Genomic DNA, 23,307 nt, shown 5'->3' with positions numbered 1-23,307 from the left:
GATTCTTCATTTTCAACAACAGGGCTCATTTCCAGAACAAGAATTATCAAATCAGGGGGTCAGGAACTCCAGTTTTAATTCTCAGAAGCTCCGAGAAACTGGGAAACATCGCCTAACTGCTCTGAAGTTCAACTCCAATATCTGTGCTAGATAGAGAATCACAGTACATTGCTCATGAAGGCGAACCAGAATGTATTAAATTATTTTGCTAACAAAAGCATACTATCCAAGTCAATACTCTGCTGGTTCCCTCTATGCCTCTGAAATGGTCGCTGAGTCTATTTAGTACAGTACTCCTCATCCAAGGGGAGGGGGGGATGCGCTATCCTCAGAGCATGCCTGAAACACAGGGAGTATCAAACATTATGACATCACGCTTTTTCCTTTTTAACTAAGCACCAAGACTGTACTTCTATAGTTTCAGCATGACAGGAAAGGTAGCAGAAATATCTTTTCCTTACAACTTTATGAGTTAGCTTTGTTATTATAGATCTCAGAACCTTCAGTGCAGTTGTTTTTTTTTTTCTTTTAAAGCTGAGAACGTCCACCTTTTCACTAGAAGACGACACTTAATGGGTCCTCTTCGGCATATCAGATCTGCCAGGTTGCTTCACCACTCTTGTGTTTCATGTCCAGGTTAGCTGAATCCAGGACTGCAAATCACTACAGTGGATTTGACGAAGGGGACGGCAAAGGGCTAAGTGCTGGGTCCTTCTTTAGGGTGGCTAATTTGGCACAGGGATGCTAATGCATGCCTCTGGCCTCAGAGGAGGAGACAGCGTCATGCTGTGAAGGGCAGTGAACAAGTTACAATGTAGGAATGTGCATACCTTGAGTTTAGCATGTCATGGCTGATGACAGGTAAGGAGAGCTTTGCCGAGCACTCATTCCAGCTTCCATCGTCCTGTTCTCCCATTCATTCTTTTAACTGTCACCAATTTCTCACCTCTCACATTCTCTTTTGAATACTTAGGTGCCCATGTCTGTCCCTCTACTTGTATGTACTATATCAATGGGGATGAAAATGACTTTGAATCTCTACACAGTGGCGTGTCGCCAGTAAAACTCAAGCAAGAATTAGGTCACCTTAAATTCAGTCACCTATTCTCTCTGGATTCCATTTATATCCACTGTCAGTGCTGCACATAACAAATAGCATCGCCTACAAAGATTTTAGTACTTTTTTAGTCTTCAGGGAAAGAACAGTATATTTCCCTTCCTCTAGTAATGGTGTTTTTCCCCAGCCACATTCCGGAACAATCTCTTTGTCATTGAAATGTTGCCTTAGAGGGTAGTCCCTAGGCAATTGGGGGCGAATAGCAAAGCTTATTCTAAAACTGTAAATTCTTGACACATTTGGCTAGAGGCAGTTTTATGGGTCGTATATGGTTCACGTGGAATTCTAGCTTACAGTAGTTCTAAGATAATTTCTGCACATTGTAAAATTCTAATTTAGCAAGTCTAGTTTTAACTTAATGGTAATAATTTAAGGTTGGTCTATCCAGTACATTAAGCACACTCCAAATTTCTTCTTTAGAAAAACAAAATTTTCGTTAAATTACACATCAGTTCCTCACATGCTGGCGTTTCTACCCATATGACCTTGGACAGATATTTTCTCCAAGCCCTTGGTTTCTTTATCTGGAAAGAGAGGGTAATACCAGTGGCAATCTTGAAGATAATTTGAAAAATAAATGTTTGAAAAGCTTTGTATATCTAAACATATGGTTTAGGCTCCACATGGAAAGACTATGATAAATCAGCCCTATGGTTTGGGGGCTTTGCAGAAGCTGCACAGGGTAACCAAAGAGTGTGGAGGAGCAAAGCCATCTACCACAGGGAACAGAAGAGAAAGACAGAGAACCCCAACAAGCCCCATTAAAGGCATGCCTCTAACCATCCAACTTCTAATTAAGCCCCGCCTCTTAAAGGCTCATTGCTTCCCCATAGCAAGTAGATCAGTCACCAAAAACCTTTAGCACAGCCTTTTGGGGACACTTAGGACCCAAATGCCTGTACTATTACATTCACACATAGTTGCCCCTTGGGACATTCGTTGGTGGCTCAATCAATGTTAAATTAGGTGGTGCACTGAAGGAATTTTGCGGCTCTGTTAAGAACTGGATCTGCAGCCAGGGAATGCAGGGATCTCTTCCTATCAGGCAGTCAGCCCCCATCTGTATTGCTCTCCTGGGTGGAACTGCAGGAATATTTTATTTAATTAGTTTAACTGAATAGCTTTAATTGGTTCATTTTGAAGGGCATTGATGAATGAATTTAGAGCTCTTGGTAGTATGAAAAATATGAAATATGGTTCTATTGATTACAGATGTGGCTTTGTTTTCTGTGTGTGTGTATGTATGCATGTGTGTCTATCTGTCTTTGTGGATATATGTGCCTGTGTGTATCTGTGTGCTGCCTGTATGTGTGTGTGTGTCGGGAGGGGGGGGGGTTCTCTGTGTGTGTGGGGGGGTGTCCCTGTGTGTATGTGCCCACACACATATTCATGTATGAATTTGGGTGCACAGGTGTCATGGCATATGGATGGAGGTCAGAGGACAACCTCAGATACTGGTCCTTGGCTTGTAGGGTCCGAGGAAATGCTGAAGGAAGACCCCAGACTCAAATAGTATGTAGGAACAAAGAGCGTTTATTATACCACATGCATGTGGAGTTGCTCACCTGTACAAAATAGTGACAACCTCTAGAGGGACAGACAAGATCTTTTTATGTATAGCTAAGGGGAGTTTCAGAGTCAGTTATTTAATTGGTTAGTATATTTCTGATTGGCTGGGGTTTAGTTTTATCATGGTGGGACATATCTGCACAAGCTTGGACGTTACTCAGAAGGGTCTGCTGGGTTTGTCCTTGAGATACTGTGAGGCTGACTTAGACCCTCTGTGTTTGTTCTCTCCCTGGACCCTGAACGTAAGGGCCTTGTTGGAAGAGAGAGCTGTTTGTCCTCAGAGAACTGGAGCCTAAATTCAGTTGTGAAAGTGGGAGCCTTTAACTGCTTCAGACTTCCATCTTTTTTTTTTGAAAGAGGCCTCAGGGCTGCTGCATACACCAGGCTAACTGGCCTGCAGCATGCCAGGCACTCTCCTGTCCCAGTCTCCCATCTTTCTGTGGGAGCATTAGGAATACATACTCTCTCCTTGCGTGTGTTTGCTTCCATGTAAGGTCTGAGGACTCAAACTCAGGCACTCATTCTTGCACAGCACACACTTTACCCGCTGAACCATCTCTCTAGCCAGAATGCTGCTGTGCTTTCTATACTTTAAATGGTCATTTCAGTCTTCTGTACAGTCCAGTCTTTAAAGGATGGGTAAGATAATGGCTAGTTTCACATTTTCCCTGTGTAACATATGCCAGTCAGTTTGCTTATACAACTGAGACCACTCTAGGGCTTTTAAACAGCAGAGGATTTGCTTGCTTGTTTGCTTGCTGCTTGTTTGCTGCTTGCTTGCTTGTTTGCTTGCTTCTTGCTTGCTTGCCTGTGTAAGGCCTCACCACGTAGTCCAGGATGGCTTTGAACTTGCTATCCTCTTTCCTCAGCTTCCTGACAGATTTCCTTTCCTATCAGAAAAATAAAATGATGTGTCGTGGATTATCCGAGAATCTGCTCCTTCTGACTCCTTTCACCTTCTCTCCCTGGAGCATTTGTCTCCCACCCACCTCCCCCGACCCCCACCTCAGTCACTATTCTGTATTGTCGGGAAGTCCAGACCTTTGTTTCCAGCTTCGCCTTTCATAGGGCTGCAGTCCTCTTGTCTAACTATGAACCAGGCTGGACAGCCCTACAAAAAAAACGCCACAGGTACCTCCTGTTCCATCTGTGTGAGATGACAAATTGAAGGCAGGGATTCTAACTAAAAACCGTAGCCACTTTTAATTTCCACCTTTACAATACAAAAATGTGTGCTGTATTTAATCTCATAAAATCCATTCTTCCTATCATTTTGTTTTGGACTCAGTAGGATCTATGTGTGTGTGTGTGTGTGTGTGTGTGTGTGTGTGTGTGTGTGCGCGCACACGCGTGCGCGCACGTGTCCTGGTAAATCTCACTGGAATGTATTTTCCTTCAGTGCTCTCACATTTTTGTTCATCAAAAGTGAACTTCCGAATAACCCGTGCAACGTGGACAACACGCCACTGATAATAGAACCTGTGAGTATTGTGTGGGACGAGTGGATTTGAAACCTAAGATTTGGATGTGTCTTAGCTAGGGTCTCGATTGTGTGACTCCGTGACCACAGCAACTCTCATAGGGAAGACATTTAACTGGGGCTGGCTTACAGTTCAGAGGCTTAGTCTGCTATCGTGGTGAGAAGCTTGGCAGCACACAGGCAGACATGGTACCAGAAAGGTAGCTAGGAGCTCTACATCCAGATCAGCAGGCAGCAGAAAGAGAGAGAGAGAGAGACACTGGGCCTGGCCTGAGCTTCTGAAACCTCAAAGCCCAACCCCCAGTGACACACTTCCCCTACAAGGCCACACCTCCTAATAGTGCCACTCCCTATGAGCCTATGGGGGCCATTTTCATTCAAACCACCACAGGATGTAAGGACAAAACATAACTCTGACATACATGTGAGAAGGTGATGTTTTCCATCCCTCACGGCTATAAAAATAGTTCAGCGTGTTTATCAGAAATGGGTCAGGTTTCCATGGTGACACTTCTTCCTAAGCATGAGGCTGACTTTTTTGACAACAGATCCCTACAAGGTGTACGAATGCAGCTTTTCGTTGATGATGCATTTAAGGTTTGTACAGCCCTGTGGAGAGATGAGAGAGTAACTTGGAGAAAGGAAGCAGGAGGTGAGGAGTAGAGAGAAGGAAGGAATGGGCAGAGGGAGATGATGATGGTCAGTGAGATCATGTGCCGGTAGGAAATGGACTTGACTTTCTTTCCCTTTCTGGTTTTATCTTTATCATGCTTTGCTTAACCACAATGACAGAAAATACACAAGGAGGCACTGTTTTGACCATGAAGAATACAAGCTGGTCTGGAATAGCCAGTCAGTGTTAAACAGGGCCAACCTTAAGGAGACGTGACATGGCCCAGATGTCCAGGGTCCTACTCTAAAGTTTGCATGAGGTATCGTCCATGTTGCCAGGGAGCCAGGGCCAGCCCTTCAGTTTGAGCCATCCTCCGCATCTGCTCTGGAGCCTGGCTGCTGGCCACCCGCTGAGCCCACACCCACAGCCTGCAGGCTTTGCCTCCCTGGCAGCTTCACCTCTGTGCCGGGACTTCTCCCCTACCCTTGCCCTCTACCCCTACCCAAACCTCTATCTACCAAGATGGCTGATGCCTTCATTACATTGACCTAAAAACAGAGACGAGGATGTTAATCCCCAGGCATCTTTAAGCACTGTGTGCTCCAAGAAAAGATGAGTTGGCCCCGAGAGGATGCTCTTGTGTTCCTCACCTGATCCAGGGATCTAGACGCCTCCCAGCTAACCAGGCTTTGAACGATGGAACAAAGTAAAAAAAAAAAAAAAAGAAAAAGAAAAAGAAACAAACAAACAAACACAACTTGAGAAGAGACACATGGTAGACCTACTAGATCTTCTAGGTTAGGTCAAGGGGTACAAACAGCCGAGATTAAAGATATGCAAGTTTCAGGATGGATGACAATGCGAGGGCAACCCTGAGCTCCATGGCACCAACTGAGGAAAACCTGACTCAACCAGGACAGTGAATTCAAATATAGCTATCTGCACCAAAGACACGTCTGCTGGAGGGCACAGGAGATTACAGTCAAAAATAGACATGATACATTTTCTTCAAATCTGCTCACAGGTTTTCCTCAAGTTAAGCATTAGCCTAAACTTGAAACATGCCTGGAAGTATTTTAATTCAGTAAAATGCAAAATTAAAATAGTGTTATTGAGTGGAAAGGAGACATAAAATGCTTATTGATTGTATGCATTCTACTGTAGAAAGTCTGAGTTCTTCTTGGTTCTGATTTCTTTACAGTTTATTAAAATACACTAATGAACCATGAGAGCTAAGTTTATCAAATAGCTACACATTAATCTGTGAAAATTTTAAGTGGAAAACTGGAGGGGTGGAGTCAGAAGAGCAGCTTTGAACCTCCAGAACTCATGGGTGACTTGTGTTAAGGTGTGTTTGAGAGGGGAGGAAAGCCTGGACATCCTTGTGTGGCACTGAAACTGTCTGCTGAAGGATCTTTGTATACAAGTCTTTCTTATGACTTCCACAGGTGATCAACACAGCCGAAGACCCCTGTGCCGATTCCCCTTGGGTTGATAGACTTTCTACCACGTACCACCGCATTGTGTAAGGCGAGACAGCTTCTCTCTCTATTGTTGCGTTTCACATTTGACTAAAACAGAGGGTCCAGGGAGATGTGGTGAAGGTCATCTGATCCCAGGAAGAAAAGGACAAAAACTCAGGTCTACCTCCTGGGGGCAGGGGTTGCTCTTTACACTGAGTCTTAGGTGTAGAAGTTGGTCATTGAGCTCAGCTGCCTTGAGAAATACCAAACCACTGCAGTGTATCTGACCAGTTAGCCAGGGACAGCAGCAACCTTATTCCGTAGGACTTAAGCACTGAAAGTGAAGAGGTTGCATAATAACCACATTGTCTCACAAGCTGATCGAGCAGTGTACTCCGTTTCCTGTGTGACAGTTTGATGATCCAGGTGTCCATTATCAAATATAATAGCATATTCTGTGCCCGTGTCTCCCTCACAAGCACTTCCAGAGATGCCTTAACAGCAGCCTGTCTCACTTTAGGGTATAGGGTTATAGTGGTTTGGTTTCTTTCATTTTCTTTTTCTGGGAGGGCTGAATTATTGAGAACATATTGCAGTATGCAGTTTTCCTTTTACAAATCATGGCTGTTTGAACTTTGTGGACCCGGGACCATGAAGGGGTTACTTGCTTTCTTTTGTGCTTGCTAGCCAAACACTCTATCACTGAGCTGGACAGTCCCAACCTAAAGGCAGCAGATATGAAGGAGCAAAAGAGCCATGGAGTAATGTCAGACTAAATTAAATGAATGAAAAAATAAAAATTAATTAAGCTGTGAAAGAAAAATATATTGCCATTTTTACTTTCAGAAGGAAATTGTTTCCCTTTTTTGTTTGTTTGTTTGTTTGTTTGTTTGTTTGTTTTTCAAGACAGGGTTTCTCTGTGTAGCTTTGCGCCTTTCCTGGAACTCGCTTTAGAGACCAGGCTGGCCTCGAACTCACAGAGATCTGCCTGCCTTTGCCTCCCGAGTGCTGGGATTAAAGGTGTGTGCCACCACTGTCCAGCCCTTTTTTTGTTTATTTGTTTTTGTTTTTGTTTTTTAGGAAATTATTTCCTAAAAATAATTTCTAAAATATTTTCATGGATTTTCTCCACAAAGCATGACTTCCATTAGGGGAATATTTGTAAAAGGGAAGATTGTGGTGGTATTGTGTTCTCCAAAATATTGTGTACCTTAATGAATTTATCTGGGGTCAGAGAACAGAAAAGCCACTAGTTAGGCAGTGATAGCACATGCCTTTAATCCTAGCATTCCAGAGGCAGAAATCCATCTGGGATCTCTGTGAGTTCAAGGCCACATTGGGAACAGCCAGGCATGGTGACTCACGCCTTTAATCCCAGGAAGCAAGCCTTTAATCCTAGGGAGTGATGGTAGAAAGCAGAAAAGTATATAAGGCGTGAGGAACAGAAACTAGAAGCATTCAGCTGGTTAAGCTTTCAGGCTTTGAAGCAGCACAGTTCAGCTGGGATTCATTCTAGATGAGGACTCAGAGGCTTCCAGTCTGAGGAAATAGGACCAGCTGAGGAACTGGTGAGGTGAGATAGCTGTGGCTTGTTCTGTCTCTCCGACCTTCCAGTATTCACCCCAATAACTGGCCTCGGGTTTGATTTTATTAATAAAAACTTTTAAGATTCCTGCTACAGAAGATGTTTAGGGCTGGGGTTGTAGCTCAAAGGATGTAGCATAAAGCACTCGACTAGTATGTAAGAGGCCCAGGGATCCATCCCAAGCACCACCTAAAAAGAAATTCTAACTATCTTTTATCTAGTTATGTGCTGTGGATGACTGATTTATAAATAAAGTGCTGATTGGCCAGTAGCCAGGCAGGAAGTATAGGCGGAACAAGGAGAGAGGAGAATTCTGGCAAGTGGAAGGCTGAGGTAGAGTAGACACTGCCAGCTGCCACCATGAGAAGATATTAAGATACCAGTAAGCCATGATCCACGTGGCAACTTATAGATTAATAGAAACGGGTTAATTTAAGATATAAGAACAGTTAGCAAGAAGCCTGCCACGGCCATACAGTTTGTAAGAAATATAAGTCTCTGTGTGTTTACTTGGTTGGGTCTGAGCGGCCGTGGGACTGGCCGGTGAGAGAGATTTGTCCTGACCACGGACCAGGCAGGACCAAGAAAACTCTAGCTACAGTTAGGTGTTTGGGCCACTCTGGAGCCACGGAGTCTTGTCCTCATTCAAGTCAGGGATCATCAGTGTATGTGGAATACATTGCCAACGTGTACAGAGAGTTCTAGACTCTCATGTCCTTACTAAAATTGTCAACGAATTTGTGTTTAGGCTTAGGGGAGTTTTTATTTATTTAATTATATTGGGTTTTGCTTGTTTGTTTTTGAAACAGCTACGTATTCCGTACTTGCTCCAATTTTTTTCTCTCTCTGAGATTACAGGGTTGTGCCATCATGCCTTGAAGGCAGGGGTCTTGCCTAAAACTGCCTCCCTCTTTTAAGTCATTATTTGTGTGAAGATAGACTGTCCTAGAATATCCTTCTTCTCCCTTACGTCCAGATCCCTGGAAATGTCCATTCCCATCCCATGTGTGCAGTGTCCAAGGCCAAGGAGTTGGCATTGTTAGAAATGAAGCATTTTTTTCTTCTCCTAACAGAATTTTCTTTTACCAAAAATATTCAGATTCTTAGGCTCCATTAACACTTCTTAACCAAGCCATCATCAAGTCTCTCTCTGTAATCATTCTAAACAAAAATGCACTTGTTCTTAGTCTGTCATGGCTCCATGATGGATCCTGGAGCATGTCTTTGAGAGAAACTTGAGAACCCTAATGTCTATTCACAAATACCTCCTACTTTAGTTTTATTTGAAAGACATCGGACCCAGTAGCAGCAACACTCTCAGCTCATGTGTAATGACATTTGTAGTAATAGTTCCTCCTCCCTCTGCCTGTCATGTTCTTCCACCAAGACCCTGTAGACGGCTGAGATTCCACTCCTGTCTTCTCGACTCGGCCAGTCACAGGGCTCCAGACGGAGGGCCAGCCCCTGCAAAACTGCTTAAAACCCTCACACGGAAGAAAGTCGTCCTTGCGGTTCCAGTCGTGTGTTGAAAACGTTGCCTCTCGCCTAGATTCACGGGGCTTTCTTTTGGTTTTGTCAGGGGCTGCAGCCTTGCCGTGATATCCGGAATACTCTATGGATCTACATTTGTGCCAATCATTTACATCAAGGACCACGGCAAAAGAAACGACAGCGAGTACGCGGGCGCCAGTCAGTACGGTAAGCGAAGATAGGAAAAGAGCTACGATAAAGTCACTCACGCTGGGTGCGCTTGTCTTTTCATTTGTAAGTGGTGAATTAGAAGGTACCGGGAATCAAAGTGGCAATGGACACTGGAATGTTTTCCTGGGCTCCGTAACATACGAATGAAATCAACTGCAGTCGGGGTTCACTGCCTGGATCTCAGCACGGGGTTCCCAGCTTTCCACTAAGATTCAGAGACTGTGAAGAGTCCTTTATGTCCAATATCATGACCTCTGGGAAGATATGTACTCTATGCTTTAAAAAAGCTGAAGTGTAGTACACAGCATTCTTAAACCAAGTAAATGTCAAAGCATAAGCCTATTTTGTCAGAGGATATTCATTTTCAAGCACAAAGTGGTCCATTGAAAGAATCAACATAATGTCTCCAGTTCTAAAACTAGCATCTCAGAAACCACATTCTATGCAACAACCCTGGGAAAGCTGCATGGGAGATAAACAAGGATCTACTGTAGGGGTCTTGGAACTCCATGGAAGTACAACATACATAAGGAAGCCAGATGAATAAAATAAAACTCCGGGTTACGTGATATGGAAAATCAGTGGGAATTTTAGCCAGATAAGGGAGAAGTTTGAACCACAAAACTCCTAAGAAGCAGATGAGGCAGGGAAGCCACACGCTGAAGGCCAGTTGAGTACCCACAGGGAGAACTTGGGTTGTTGCTGAGGGCTGAACTTAACTGACAATCTCCGGGCTGTCGTAACCCATTTCATTCTTTTTGTACTTAGCTCCATGTGTGGTACCCTCTACTGACCTCCTTTATTTCAAAGTTTTACATAAATTCTTGTTTTAGATTTCCTTTTTTTTTTCTTTTCAAAAGATAATAACTGAAGTAAAACTTAACCACAGGAAGGAGAAAAAATAAATAAACAGAGCCAGAAGGAGTTTGACATCATTGTAGAACACTTGTATACTTGCTTATGATAAGCATGAATTTGGCTCTCGCCGGAATTCTCTTAGCCACAGGGGAAATCAGTTCAGCCCCAGAAGTCAGTGAGCACAGATTAAAAACAATTGGCTGTTGAGGAATAAAGCCCCTCCTGGTCCCGGGACATAATGAACAATGTCCTCAACTGTCTCTTTATATAAATAGACAATGAGTTTTTAGGTATTCTTACCACTCTGGCTGTATAGATGCAGTCTCACAGGAGCGTACTTTATTCCAGTTTGTTAAAAAATAATCCTCAGCGGGCATTACTGTATTTTATTTAACAACACGTATGTATCATGTGCTCTTTTATAAAGACTTTTGCAGATAGTAATTGGATAGCCCTCACCTCTTTTTGCGGGTAGATGGATGGATTTCATTTCTATGATCTACGGTATGATTTCAGGTTTAGGAGAAGAGACAGACTTGCAGTTCAGGTTTTCATCCAAAAACCCACACCACTCACCCTTGTCAAAACTACCGATGATAGAAGCATTGACTCCAAGGTAGACTTCCTAGCCAAGCTCCTGCAGTGTACCCATCTGTGTGGCTCGGTGCCATCTGCTCAGGCTGTCGGTGATATTAGGGTTTCCCAAGATGGGCCACCATCATGTGTCATTATCCATCTCCACCTTGGAGCTAGTTTGTTGTAAATGGTTAGACAAAGCTGCCTTTGGAATAACTTCCAAAGCTTTATGACCTCCTGTGCAGCTGTCACCTGCAACAGAACTGCTGATCTCTGAGTGGATCAGCAGACCATGTAGTTTGGCCACATGCAAGTGCCCATTTTTATTCCCATTCTCCCCTCCAGTATACACCAAGATTTGCTGCAGTTGCTACAGTCCGTAGTAGAGATAGGGCTGACTGCGTATTCCTTCTTAAAGGGCAACTTCACATCATAGTCAGACAATAGTCACCGTTTCTTCCTGAGATTTCCAGGGCTACTATGAAAACTAGCCTGATAGATTTCACTGCAGTTAACTTATTCAGTATTTCTAGATTTTAAATCTCTTTATTAAAATTCTGTACAAACAGCATATGGAGAATGAGGATGATTAAATATAATTAATGGTCCTGTGCACTTAAGGTTAGTTGCTGTGAGTATGTTTTATGTTACAGAAATTAAGGTCTATTGAAGTGGCTGGAATGATGTTTGCATTTCATCATCTGTGTGTTTTCAGATTTAGACTATGTGTTTGCGTACTCCAGTGGCATCTTTCTTACAAGTACAGTCTACTTTGTGGCCTATTGTGTAGCCATGAAAAATAAGCCAAGGCTATATCCAGAGGCAGTCTTACCAGGTAAGAAAGAATATTAACTACACAAAATCTTATTATGCTTTGAAAGTGCCAGCCTCCACTCATGAACTTGAATAATCATTAGAGGGGGAGAGAAAAAGAGAGAGGGGGGAAGGAAGGGGACAGACAGAGGGAGGGGATAGAGAGGAGGGAAGGAAAGGGAGGGAGGGGTGGAAAGAGAGAGACAGATAGAGAGACAGACAGACAGAGAGAGAGACAGACAGAGACAGAGAGAGAGAGGAGAGTGTTCTCTTAAGTGCTTAGGTCCAGTCCACCGTAAAATATGAAGTATTAAAAAACACCAAGAAACTGTATCCAAAATGTTGATCATTGATATAGAACCTAACACTGCCAAACAATGAATTTTGACGTTTCCTTTGTTAAAAGCTCTTCTGTCAGGATCATCAGTCTTCACTATTTTTTTTCTGCCATTTCAAGATTTATATAACAACTCAGAACCCCCTGCCCCTATTTTATATATATATATATAATCAACAGATAAGAGTCTGTAGTCACTTAGAAAAAAATAGTTTATCCAAAAGTTACAGGGCAGGGCCGGGGAAGGTGCCTGGAGGGCTATAGAAAGTGTATTTGGGGTCATCACCCTTTAGTTATTGTTGAGATAATAGTTTCTCACTGAAGAGTTCGGCATAATTCAATTTGGAACATATAGCCACAAGTAAACATTTTTACATAAAATAAAACATGCGTGGCCGGGCGGTGGTGGCGCACGCCTTTAATCCCAGCACTCGGGAGGCAGAGCCAGGCGGATCTCTGTGAGTTCGAGGCCAGCCTGGGCTACCAAGTGAGTCCCAGGAAAGGCGCAAAGCTACACAGAGAAACCCTGTCTCAAAAAAACCAAAAAAAAAAAAAAAAAAAAAAAAAAAAAAAAAAAAAATAAAACATGCGTGACTTGATTATTTTGAATGTCGGATTGATAGGCAACGGTGTAGGGTATTTATTAAACACTCGGCTAAAGCGTTGTGAGTTATGTAGCTGGGGTTTTCTTCTTAAAGATCGGGATTCTCTCTTCCCCCACCTCCAGTACCATTCTTAACTTCAATCTGCAGATGTGCCAGATCCAGTAGTTGCTAGACCCCTCTCCCCTACCCTGTCCCTATGGAATGAAGCTTCCCCTTCATTCAGTAAAGGGAATGACCGGTCCTCACCCTCACAGACACACGAGCAGAGGAATCCTTGGGTTTCCAAAGTGACCACAAAGCACAGCTCAAACAACCATAGGGGCCACCATCGTTAACTAGAATGCTTTTGTCGGTGCGCTTACACCTTCCACCGTGTGGAAGGCATGATGCTCAGCGGAGGACCGCCCCCCTCCCATGTACACTCTCTTGTGTTCCAGGCTTCCTGTCAGGGGTGCTGTGGGCCATCGCCACCTGCTGCTGGTTCATAGCCAACCACTCGCTGAGTGCCGTGATCAGCTTCCCAGTCATCACTGCTGTAAGTGGCCGGCCTCCTGGGTTATTTCCACAGTAAAACTAGACAAGCGGCCACTCTCCGGTCTCCATGCTCTTGATTGCGGTGGAGTGAACCTCTTTATAACCTCTTTTTAGAAGGTTTGCCAATGCCACATCTTTGTATGTCCCTGCAATTTTTCCTTTGGTCATGTTTACCCACTGTCTTCTGGGATACACCGTGGTTTTCTATTCATGACTCTTTCAGTCTTGTTTGTGTAACGGTGTATAAATATGATGTGGCACTAGCAGTACTTCAGACTCCTTGACAGGCTGTGTCCCTCGGTTAAGGAAGTTTCCAGAAAAGATGATGCCACTAATTGTGGGAACTGCTGTCTGCTTCAGTGGGTTTTTAAGGCTTAGTTGTGTGAAACAGAGCTAACAGCAAAAACCACAGTGCTTATTTTGACATAGCATAAGGGATGTTACGACCATCCCCATTTTCAGGATGAGGAAAGAAGGTTGGCTGAATCAATTCAGCCAGCTCATCATCACCTTGAACAGTCTCCAGCCTGTTATATATAAACACAGGCGTTTTCCTTAAACATTTATCAATATTATTTTTAATTGTGTGTATTCATGTGTGCTGTGTGTGGGCGTGTGTACCTGAGTGCAGATCCCCTGGAGTTGGAGTTACAGACAGCTGGCAAGCCATGCAACATGGGTGTTGGGAACAGAACGCCGGTCCTCTGCAAGAGCAATAGGGCTCTTCACAGTTGAGCCGCCCTATTTTTACGCTTTTCTGACCAGTTGTTCTCCTGACTCCTAAACAACCATCACACACATTTTTTTCAGACATGCGCAAAACTAAAAACCTTAGCAATTGAGTAGTCTAAAAGAGATTTCATAAAGGCTTGATAAGAGATATGGGTGTGACATTGAATTTTGTTGTCTGCTTCTAAGATGGTGTCTTTGTAACCCAGGCTGGCTGGACTCATGTGTGAAATCCCCCTGCCGCAGCCTCCAAAATGTTAGCAATCACAAAGCCTGGCTCCCACAGTGTGCTTTTGACCATTCTATATTTACCAGATAACTTTCTAACACAACTAAATTCAAATACTCTAAGCTATTTTCCTCGCTGAAAGTGAAACTGTATGTTGGCATAAAAAAAGAAATGCCTAACTGTGCTAGTCTCAATACATTTTTTTTTTTATCAGATCCAAAGTCCTTGTAAAAAGAAAATGTCGAGGGAGAAGGGGGACCCCATTTCCCTGCTCAGGACCCACTCACTCTCTGTTCCCCTCCTTCTCTGGCAATTCTAAAACTAACCAATTCATCCAGAAGGCTTGGTTTCATTATTATCATCATCATCATCATCATCATCATCATCATCATCATCATCATCTATATTTGATTGAGTACCTATGTGCCAAGCATCAGCACCTTAGGTCTGGCTTCTAAGACAGTACCAAACCCACCTTCAAAGGCTGACTTAGATGTAACCTGATTTATTTCCCAAAAGGAAAACCCACAGTTCCACAGCTCCAGCGTCCCAAGCGGTTTCACCTGCTGTCAAATGCGCTTTTCTCTTGGGCTGGCCTTTGCCTGGGGTGTACAATAATTACCTGAGCACAGTGTCACCTCCTGAAGCCACAAACATCCTCACCGCACTGCTGGACACATGCCTGAAGGGATAATTAGAAAATCATCAGGTGGGAAGCTAGAGAGGTCAGTGGCACCTGTGGTCCTGTGTTCCTGCCTTTCTGGAGGGAAATGGGCCTTCAGAATTAAGAGGACGAAGATTCCTGAGTAACTAGTGTAACTAACGTAGGTATCAGTATGTCACCCCTCTTCTGTTTCTTCCCACCGCTTCAAAGCACATGCTCCCCATTTGATTTGGATTCTGAGGATGAGCACTTCACATCACTGATGTAAGGCAGTTCCTTTGACCTATTTCTCTGGCCCCTTTGAGGCTGACTTCTCAGAGGCGGACAAAAGCAGAGCAAAGCATTTTTACTGCTTCCCGCACACGCTGGCGGCAGCGGAATCAAACTTTTTTGGGCCAGCCCGGTCGACGGTGGGAGCAGTCCTGGGAGAGAGAACACTGTGGAGCTGTTTACTGAAGCTCTTCCAGAGTCCCTGCAGGGCTTGAAGAGGAGTCATTAAAATTCTGGTCTCGTAACATCTTTTTCACCAAAATCACAGCTAAGCCAACTCACCCACCGTTTCCCTTGCTGGTGAAAAACATGAACACCAGATCTCAACAGCTTCACATTTCCAATTATAGAAAGATGCCTTTTCTCTTGTCTCTTCTCATTTCCTATTTTCTGTATCTTTTCATTCTTGTCCTTGCCTCCAGTGACTCCCGTTGCTTGCTTACAGGGTTTGATTTTTCTATATCGCTACCTTCAGTGTTTGTTTGTGTTTAGAGTTAGACAAAGTTGATTGGTTTGCATGGGAACCTGGTACTGCCATCTTTCCACTGTCTACCAGGCAAAGTTAGGAGATCAGAGCATGTACCTAATGCTGAGAAAACTTAAAGTGTATTTGTATACTTTAGTTTATCAATCCCCTTATGTGTGCCTAATAAGTAAGTCAGGAGAAAAATAAGCTCTTTGCTTATTTAAAAAGAGGAAAGTTATTTGTTTCTTTTCTGTCTTTGTTTGCTTGGGATTTTTTGTTGTTCTTGTTTTGGGGTTTTTTTTTTTTGGTTTGGGATTTGTGTGTGTGTGTGTGTGTGTGTGTGTGTGTGTGTGTGTGTGTGTGTGTGTGTTTTATATTTAGGTTTAAACCCAGAATTTCCCACATATGAAGGAGGCACTGTACCACTTTAGAGCCCCCCCCCTTCAAATTTTACTCTATTTTTTAAGGCAGCTTTGCTAAGATAGCCAGGCTGACTTTGAACTCGGTCTTTAGCCCTGGCAGGCAGGCCTTCAATTTCCAATCTTCCTGCCGTAGTTTCCTGAATATCCATGACTACAGACTCCCACCACTAGGCCTGGGTAAAATAGTTTGTCATAAATATGTCACATCAAAGAAAAGCATTCAGTGCCATAAAATATTATAGTATGATCAAAATAATAGCAATCGTGACCATGGAGACAAAAACAGCAAAAAAAAAAAAATCTGTCTTATTTAATGATTTTATTTAATGATGTTTAATGAGTTTTGGATCAGTGTGGAGTTAAGGTTTAGAATATAGTTCTTTTCCCCTGAAAATATTTTACATTGCCTGTAGCTTACTACATTTTTCAAGGGTACAGTTATATAAAAATAGCTAATAAAATTAAACTTCTTTTATTTAAGGGTCCTGGACTTATCGCTGCACTGTGGGGTATCTTCATTTTCAAGGAAATACAGGTAAGGATAAGGATAAGGAAATGATCGCCATCCCCAAATGTAGGTCTCCTCTAGGAAACTGGGAACTTTGGGTAGATGCTTAAATTTAAATGGACCCCCTGACAACATCATTCTTCTGCTGTGAGATAACATGGGGCTCTAACAGTTTAGCATACGGCACTTATAACTGAAGCCTCAGTTTCTGAACTTAACTGCATCAACTCACAGCTTCCTTTCTAATTCACCAAGTACATCTCGAGAGCCTTTGAATATATCCATTGTTTAAACATAGTTACAGAGTGCCTATTCGGCACTAGTATGAGTAGCTCAGTTAAGGTTGATGACTTCTGAACACTAAGACAAAGATTTTAGGAGACGCAAAGTGTTAGTGTGAGATTCGCAAACATGGGAGTGTGTGTGTGTGTGTGTGTGTGTGTGTGTGTGTGTGTGTGTGTGTTACAGAAGCTGACCCCATCTGGCAGCTCTGGGGTGCCAAACATCACATATAGAGAATTAAAATCAGTATCTAGTACTGAGGCTCCCAGCAAGTCAGACAGCTTACCTAGTCTAAACCAAACTTACAAAGCTCTGATCAAAGGCAAATTAATTAATGTACTCTAGCCTGATTCTTTATTAAATTTCAAAGAGTATGTATGTATAATTTTGGTCTTTGAATTACATGTTAAGGATCATTACTCTTCTTTAGAAACAGTTTTTAATTTACTTTTTCAATTTATTTATGCGTGTGTGTGTGTGTGTGTGTGTGTGTGTGTGTGTGTGTCAGTATGTGGGTATGTGCATGTGAGTGCAGGTACTTGCAGAGGCCATAAGAGGGTGCTGGATCCCCTGGAGCTAGAGTCCAGGCAGTGGTAAGCTGCCCCGTGTGGGTGCTGGGAACTGAACTCCAGTCCTCTGGAAGAGCAGCAAGACCTCTTAACCACTGAGCCACCTCTCCATCCCCAAGTGTGATTAATCTTGATAAGAGCTATAAGCTTGAAAGCACGGCTATCTTAGCAGTGCCCACACCTCTCCATTCTGGGTACTGTTGCTGCTGTGTCTGGGTTTGCTACACAAATTTACTTCTGCTCTCTGAATTTATCAGAACTGAAGTCCAGTACCCCTAAGGAAGTGTCAGGGAAAGACGGCGAATGAGACCAGGAGAATTCAGTTCGCAGTGGGTCTTGCTGTGTTAAGGTTAGGAGAGCCAGTGTCCTGGACAATTGTTTATTTGCCCTTTTCTGCTGGACTCTGACTCATGGGGAAGCCACACTAGGGTACTCTTTCCTAGTCTTCCCTCCAAGTAGATCTGGCCAAAGGGCAGGGAAGATGAAGCCCTTCCTTCAACTTCGCATCTTTCCAACCTCAAACAGGGTCTCCCTATGTGATGCATGGCTGGGGTCCCCCGGGTTTTCATACGTGTTCCATGGATTTCTTGGCCAGGCATTCCTGGGGGAGGTGCTCAGAAATGCAGCTCTCAGCTCTGAGGGTCACCCACGAGCAGCACCCAGCCTTCGCAAACTCACTTCCCATAAGTCAGTCGACTCTCTCCAGAGACACAGCACCCCATTTCCAGTTTTTCTCCAAGTCTGTGCCCTCATAACTTTAGGCCATATGCCTGGCCAAGCCCAGGAGTCAGCGTTATGGTTAGAGGAAGGTCGCCTGCACTTTCCCTGCAGATACGGAGCAGGCTGTGTTCCTACGTCCATATCTCCCCCACCACCATGGTGCTCTCAGAATCCCCGTGTGTCCACTACATGACTATAATTAAATCGTTGTCACTTCTAAGGGCCCACAGTAGCATTCTATGATTTCCCTATTAGATGATCTAAAACTTGGCAAGGGAGACTAGTTCTGTTGGTAAAATGCTTAACTTGAAGCATGAAGACCCAGGCTCGATCCCAGAATCCAGACAAAAATAAAAGTCCAGGTGTGGTGGTGTCCACTTCTAATCCCAGCACTGGAGAGGCAATCAAAGGAGGGTCCCTGGGACTCTCTAGCTCCTCAGGCCAGCCTAGGTGACCAAGACCACTAAATGGCTATGTATCTAAAGTGCATGAGACATTATTCCGGTTTTACTTTAGAATGTTCAGATCTTGCCTTACAGCATACAGCGTCTATCTGTACAGAGAGGTGGACACCCACTGGCCATCATTCAGAAGGAACAGTCAAGACAAAGAGGGTGCTAGAAACCACTGTATGTAAAAAATGGTTGAAGGTGCTAAGATATTGACCAGGATAAGATGCTCAGGGAGAGAAGATTGTTGTTTCCCGGTATTTGCAGGTTTAATCTCAGGAGGGAGATATTGAAATCGATCTATGTGTACCTCTAAAAATAGATCTTATGGAAATGAAATATTTCTGTTTACCTCAGGGAGATATTTTATTTGTGGCTCAAAAGATGACTGAGTGTAGCTAGAGTTTTCCTGCCTGGCCCACAGTCAGGACAAATCTCTCTCACCGGCCAGTCCCACGGCCGCTCAGACCCAACCAAGTAAACACACAGAGACTTATATTGCTTACAAACTGTATGGCCGTGGCTTCTTGCTAACTGTTCTTATATCTTAAATTAACCCGTTTCTATTAATCTATAAGTTGCCACATGGCTTGTGGCTTACCAGTATCTTTATATCTCACTTGTCATGGCGGCGGCTAGCAGCAGCGTCTCCTTCTCTGCCTTCCTGTTCTCTAAATTCTCCTCTCTGTTAGTCCCGCCTATACTCCCTGCCTGGCTACTGGCCAATCAGTGTTTTATTTATCAATCAGTCATCCACAGCACTTCCCCTTTTTCTTTTTTTTCAAAAAGGAAGGCTTTAACTTTAACATAGTAAAATTACATAACAAAATTATCAAGCAAGAATTACAGTTACTATATTAAAGAAGATATCCTGTCTACCTTATATTTGTGAGTCTAAGGTTTTATATCTAACTTATCTTTTTTCATAACTGAAGAAATTATAACTCTAGTCTTCAAATACATCAAAGACCCCAGAAGGATATACTATTACCTGAGAAACAGGAAACGGATGTAAGCAACTTTTGGGAGTCTTGCAGGGTAGACAGAGACAGCTGGCAGCCTGGACAGTCACCTAATGTTCCTTTGCAAAGTTGGGGCGTCTGTCTTCAGCCCACATGCCTAGAGTCTCTCGGTCATTTTTCTCTGTGTCCTGTAGAATGTCTGACAGTTTCCTCTGCAAAGCAGGAACCTGAAGGACCATTTCGCCAAGCAAAGTTCAGTGGTCACCTTCCTACGGGTCCTGCATGTCCAGTTGATACATTTTTTTAAGCAGTCCAGGCAAGAACAGTTTCTTGCCCAAATGGCTATTTTTGCCAAGAAGAAGATAAACTCCATATGGAGTGTCTTCAATGCCCATCCTCCTCTCTGAAGTAAATCGGTGCTGCCAGGAGCAGACCTGTCTCATTGTCCACAAAGTCTAAATTTTTAAAACATTTTGAATACTGAGCTGCATCGGAATGAGCCTGTCCATGTCTTCCATCTTTTACACTAGTGCCCTTCATAGGAGGACAAGTTAATCCTCGCTCCTTACACCTCTCTTTCTGATTCTTAAGCTCCATCTCTACCACTCCATCTGCATTCCATCATCTTTCTCAGGGACCAGGGTTACTCCTTGGTCTCCTTACATTCATTCTGACTCCTCCAATCTGTTTCCCATCCTCTAATAGAGTGTTTCCAGAATGCAAATCTAATATTTTCAGCATGTATAGCTTCCTGTTCCTTTAATGCCTTCTCATTGCCAGGAAAAGTGGGACCCTAAAGCATAGTAAAGCCCATGGGCTCCCAAACTCTCCGCTGGCCATTCAGCCACATCCTCACCACCCTGCTCTTGTCTGTCCTTGCCCCAGCCTTACTGAAACTGCCCTGGAAACAGACCTGCTTCCTAACAACAAGGGCCTTTGCACATGAATTCTCCCCTCCGGGCATCTCCACTTGCTGCTCCCCATTTTCTTGGGCTACAACACTTCAGGGTTAGAGGCCCAACTCTACTCACCAAACCGGCTCTATGCAGAGTCCAGGAACACATGCACAAACAACTTGGTGGTTGTCTGTTAAAAGCCCTCACTTTCTCTCAGGGCAGGCACTGAGGGTGCTCACATGTGTTACTCAGTGGATGAACTCTGCAGGTTTTCCTAGGAGAATTGTTGATTGTTGATCGCTAGGAGAGGACAGAAAGGAACAGGAAGGGATGGGGAGAGGGAGCAGAGAGAGAGAGAGAGAGAGAGAGAGAGAGAGAGAGAGAGAGAGAGAGAGAGAAAGTGAGACAGTGTCAGAGTCGGGCCAGCACACCGGTAGCCAGAGCAGATGAGTCAGTAAAGGTCCACGACAGTGTTTTTAAAATATATGTATTGTAAATTTAAATTTGATTTCAGTTTTATTCAACGCATCCATTCTTTTCTTATTACTCAGGGTCTCCGAAACTACTTACTGATGATGCTTGCCTTCTGCATCATCTTGACTGGGGCCCTGTGCACCGCTTTTTCTAAAACCTAAGTATTCCCAGCGAGACCAGCAGATGGCAGCAGTCGCTAGAAGAACACTTCTCCCGCACCGGGACTACTGCGGGCTGCTGAACTGTCTGTCTAGCAATGAATCTCTGCCACCCTGGGAATAGATACATGACTGTTTACTTCCCACACACGAGAATGAAGAGAGACTGTGAAAGCCCTTCCCACGGGCTGTTCGCGAAGGCAGGGCTGTGCTGGGTAGCTGAAGACATGCTGCCTTCTTGGGTCATGCTTTCTGGGGGTACTGGTTTCTTCTGTGTCTACTTAGTGTTATAATCCAGAAAATAGGATGGAGTTTGTACAAAAGGAAATTACCACCCAAATTTATAACCTACTAATGAAGAGGAGCAGAAATAAATACTCACCTTAATGGAATTCAAGTTCAAAGATAACGGCCTCCTTAGCTAGAGAAAGTAAATGTCACAGTTGCTAACTGAATGTTTAAAAGGCCAGCTCATTGTTTTTAACCAAAAATTTATTTTACTTTAATATTGCTCAGCTCTGAACATTGCCTGCCCTTCTTAGCTCAAAATATTTTGATAATTATTCCAGATAAAAATCCTTCCCCTGAGAGCAAGACACCATCATCATGATATATGTGTGTGATATAAATGTATACATTTACAAGCACATGTGTGTACGCATGGTTCCAGATTTGGAGAACATTCGAGAATTGCTAAAAATAAAGGTTTTAGTTTATGTGGTTCAATAAAAGGGAGCATACTTGTTGGACTGCACAGCTGTATTTTTGTTTCTAAAATACAGTTACTTAAAATCATTTTAATTGGGAGCGTTCTGTTTTGATCCTATTTTAACTGATGTCCAGGAGACAAAAGAACATAGCACATGTATTGATTTGATTCTTTAAGGAAACAACCAGTCCCGCAAGCTGACTGCTCATCACCACGGTGTCTGCACCCTTAAGATAGTAACCATGCTGGGCTGTGCCTCTTACCCGTTCCCTCCTAATATCGCAGTACTTTGCTGTGCAAGAGAAACAGAAGAGCAGCCTGCAACCTCCTCGGCTTAAAGTTCATCAATGCTCCGTCTGAGTTATGTGGCTCTGGACAAATGCAACATAAACAAAAGTAACACACCTTAAAATAATATTCTACTGCAGCAGAGTCCTGACTCCACCACCAAGCAATGCCTGCAAAGTTAATAAAAGGATTGTGGGGGGAAGAAGCAGTTCCAAAATGGTTACCAAACAATTTATTGTCCGTGGTTGTGTTATAGGGGCAGATCTGAGTCCTCAGGCGCCCGATGGCATTTGCCAGGTTCTGTGTCTTTTGGAACAGAGACGTGTGGTCATCAGGAAAGGGAAGCACTCACTCCCTTTGGAGGGGGCTGGTGAGCTGAGGAGAAAGCTCAGACAGCACTGGCCAGAGCCACGGGACTCTTGCTAATCATGGGCATAGCACCCGTTTCTTGCAGCTTCACATATCATATGCAGCCTAGTCGGGAAGGGCCTCCGATGCTCTCGGCCCTGGCTTCTGTATGTTCACCCTGGTGTAGGTTTGGTGTTGCTTGGTTGGTTTCTGTCTCTGCTCCCTTCCAGTAAACCTAAAGGAGCAATTGTGGAATCTCCACTTTGTTCACTCCCCCTTAGAGGTGAGGATTCACTTTCCCTTGTCTAGAACAGCAGGACGCTGCTGCCTTGAGTTTTTCTAGTCCTGCTCTTCATTGCACCTTAGTGGAAGTGACCACTATGTCTATACCAAAGAGCTCCTGCCATCTTGTGTCCAGAGAGGAAACTGCATAAAGTGAAAGGAGCCGCCCAAAAAGCTGATCTTCAGATCTGGGGACCTGTAGAACATAAAATAAGGAATCTTGGGGTTAGTGATATAGAATTTCCTTTGAGCTACTAATCGGTCTTTATTCCTCTTTAATGTCATTTAGTATGAATTTATACTTTTAGCACATCTTTCAGTGCTAAAAGTCATTGGACTGAAAAAAGTAAGTTGTACAACTGCGTCTATAGCATTATACCCTCAAAGAAAATTGCTACTGATCAGAGACCCATGTGGATATTTACATAAAATATTTTAAAAAATGCTGTTTCAGTCTCATAGAGATTGTTTTTAGAGCAGAGAGGGAGATCACATGTCATGCTGGAGGGAGTGAAAAGCTGTTTGTATTATGCAATCATGTGAACGTACTTAACGTTTGGTTATTATTTATGACACTTTTTTATTTTATGACACAATTATGTATTTTTTTTTGCCCTTTGTAAATTTTACC

General features: G+C 43.5%; 1 protein-coding gene across 2 annotated transcripts in view; it reads left to right on the top strand.

Annotated features, from left to right (window-relative positions):
- Nucleotides 1-21,850, top strand: part of Tmem144 (transmembrane protein 144) — a 42,710-nt gene extending 20,860 nt beyond the window's left edge. For both annotated transcript variants that reach the window (XM_037206680.1, XM_028880118.2), the window contains exons 6-12: nt 4,086-4,167; nt 6,228-6,304; nt 9,407-9,525; nt 11,678-11,797; nt 13,155-13,252; nt 16,513-16,566; nt 20,969-21,850. In XM_037206680.1, the coding sequence (XP_037062575.1) occupies nt 4,086-4,167; nt 6,228-6,304; nt 9,407-9,525; nt 11,678-11,797; nt 13,155-13,252; nt 16,513-16,566; nt 20,969-21,052 (634 nt within the window). In that variant the 3' untranslated portion in view covers nt 21,053-21,850. The remainder of the gene's footprint in view (nt 1-4,085; nt 4,168-6,227; nt 6,305-9,406; nt 9,526-11,677; nt 11,798-13,154; nt 13,253-16,512; nt 16,567-20,968) is intronic.
- Nucleotides 21,851-23,307: the final 1,457 nt, after the last annotated feature.

Source organism: Peromyscus leucopus, chromosome 6, assembly GCF_004664715.2.
Source record: "Peromyscus leucopus breed LL Stock chromosome 6, UCI_PerLeu_2.1, whole genome shotgun sequence".
In the NCBI taxonomy this organism is placed as follows: domain Eukaryota; kingdom Metazoa; phylum Chordata; class Mammalia; order Rodentia; family Cricetidae; genus Peromyscus; species Peromyscus leucopus.
This window is presented reverse-complemented; position numbering and strand designations above follow the sequence as displayed.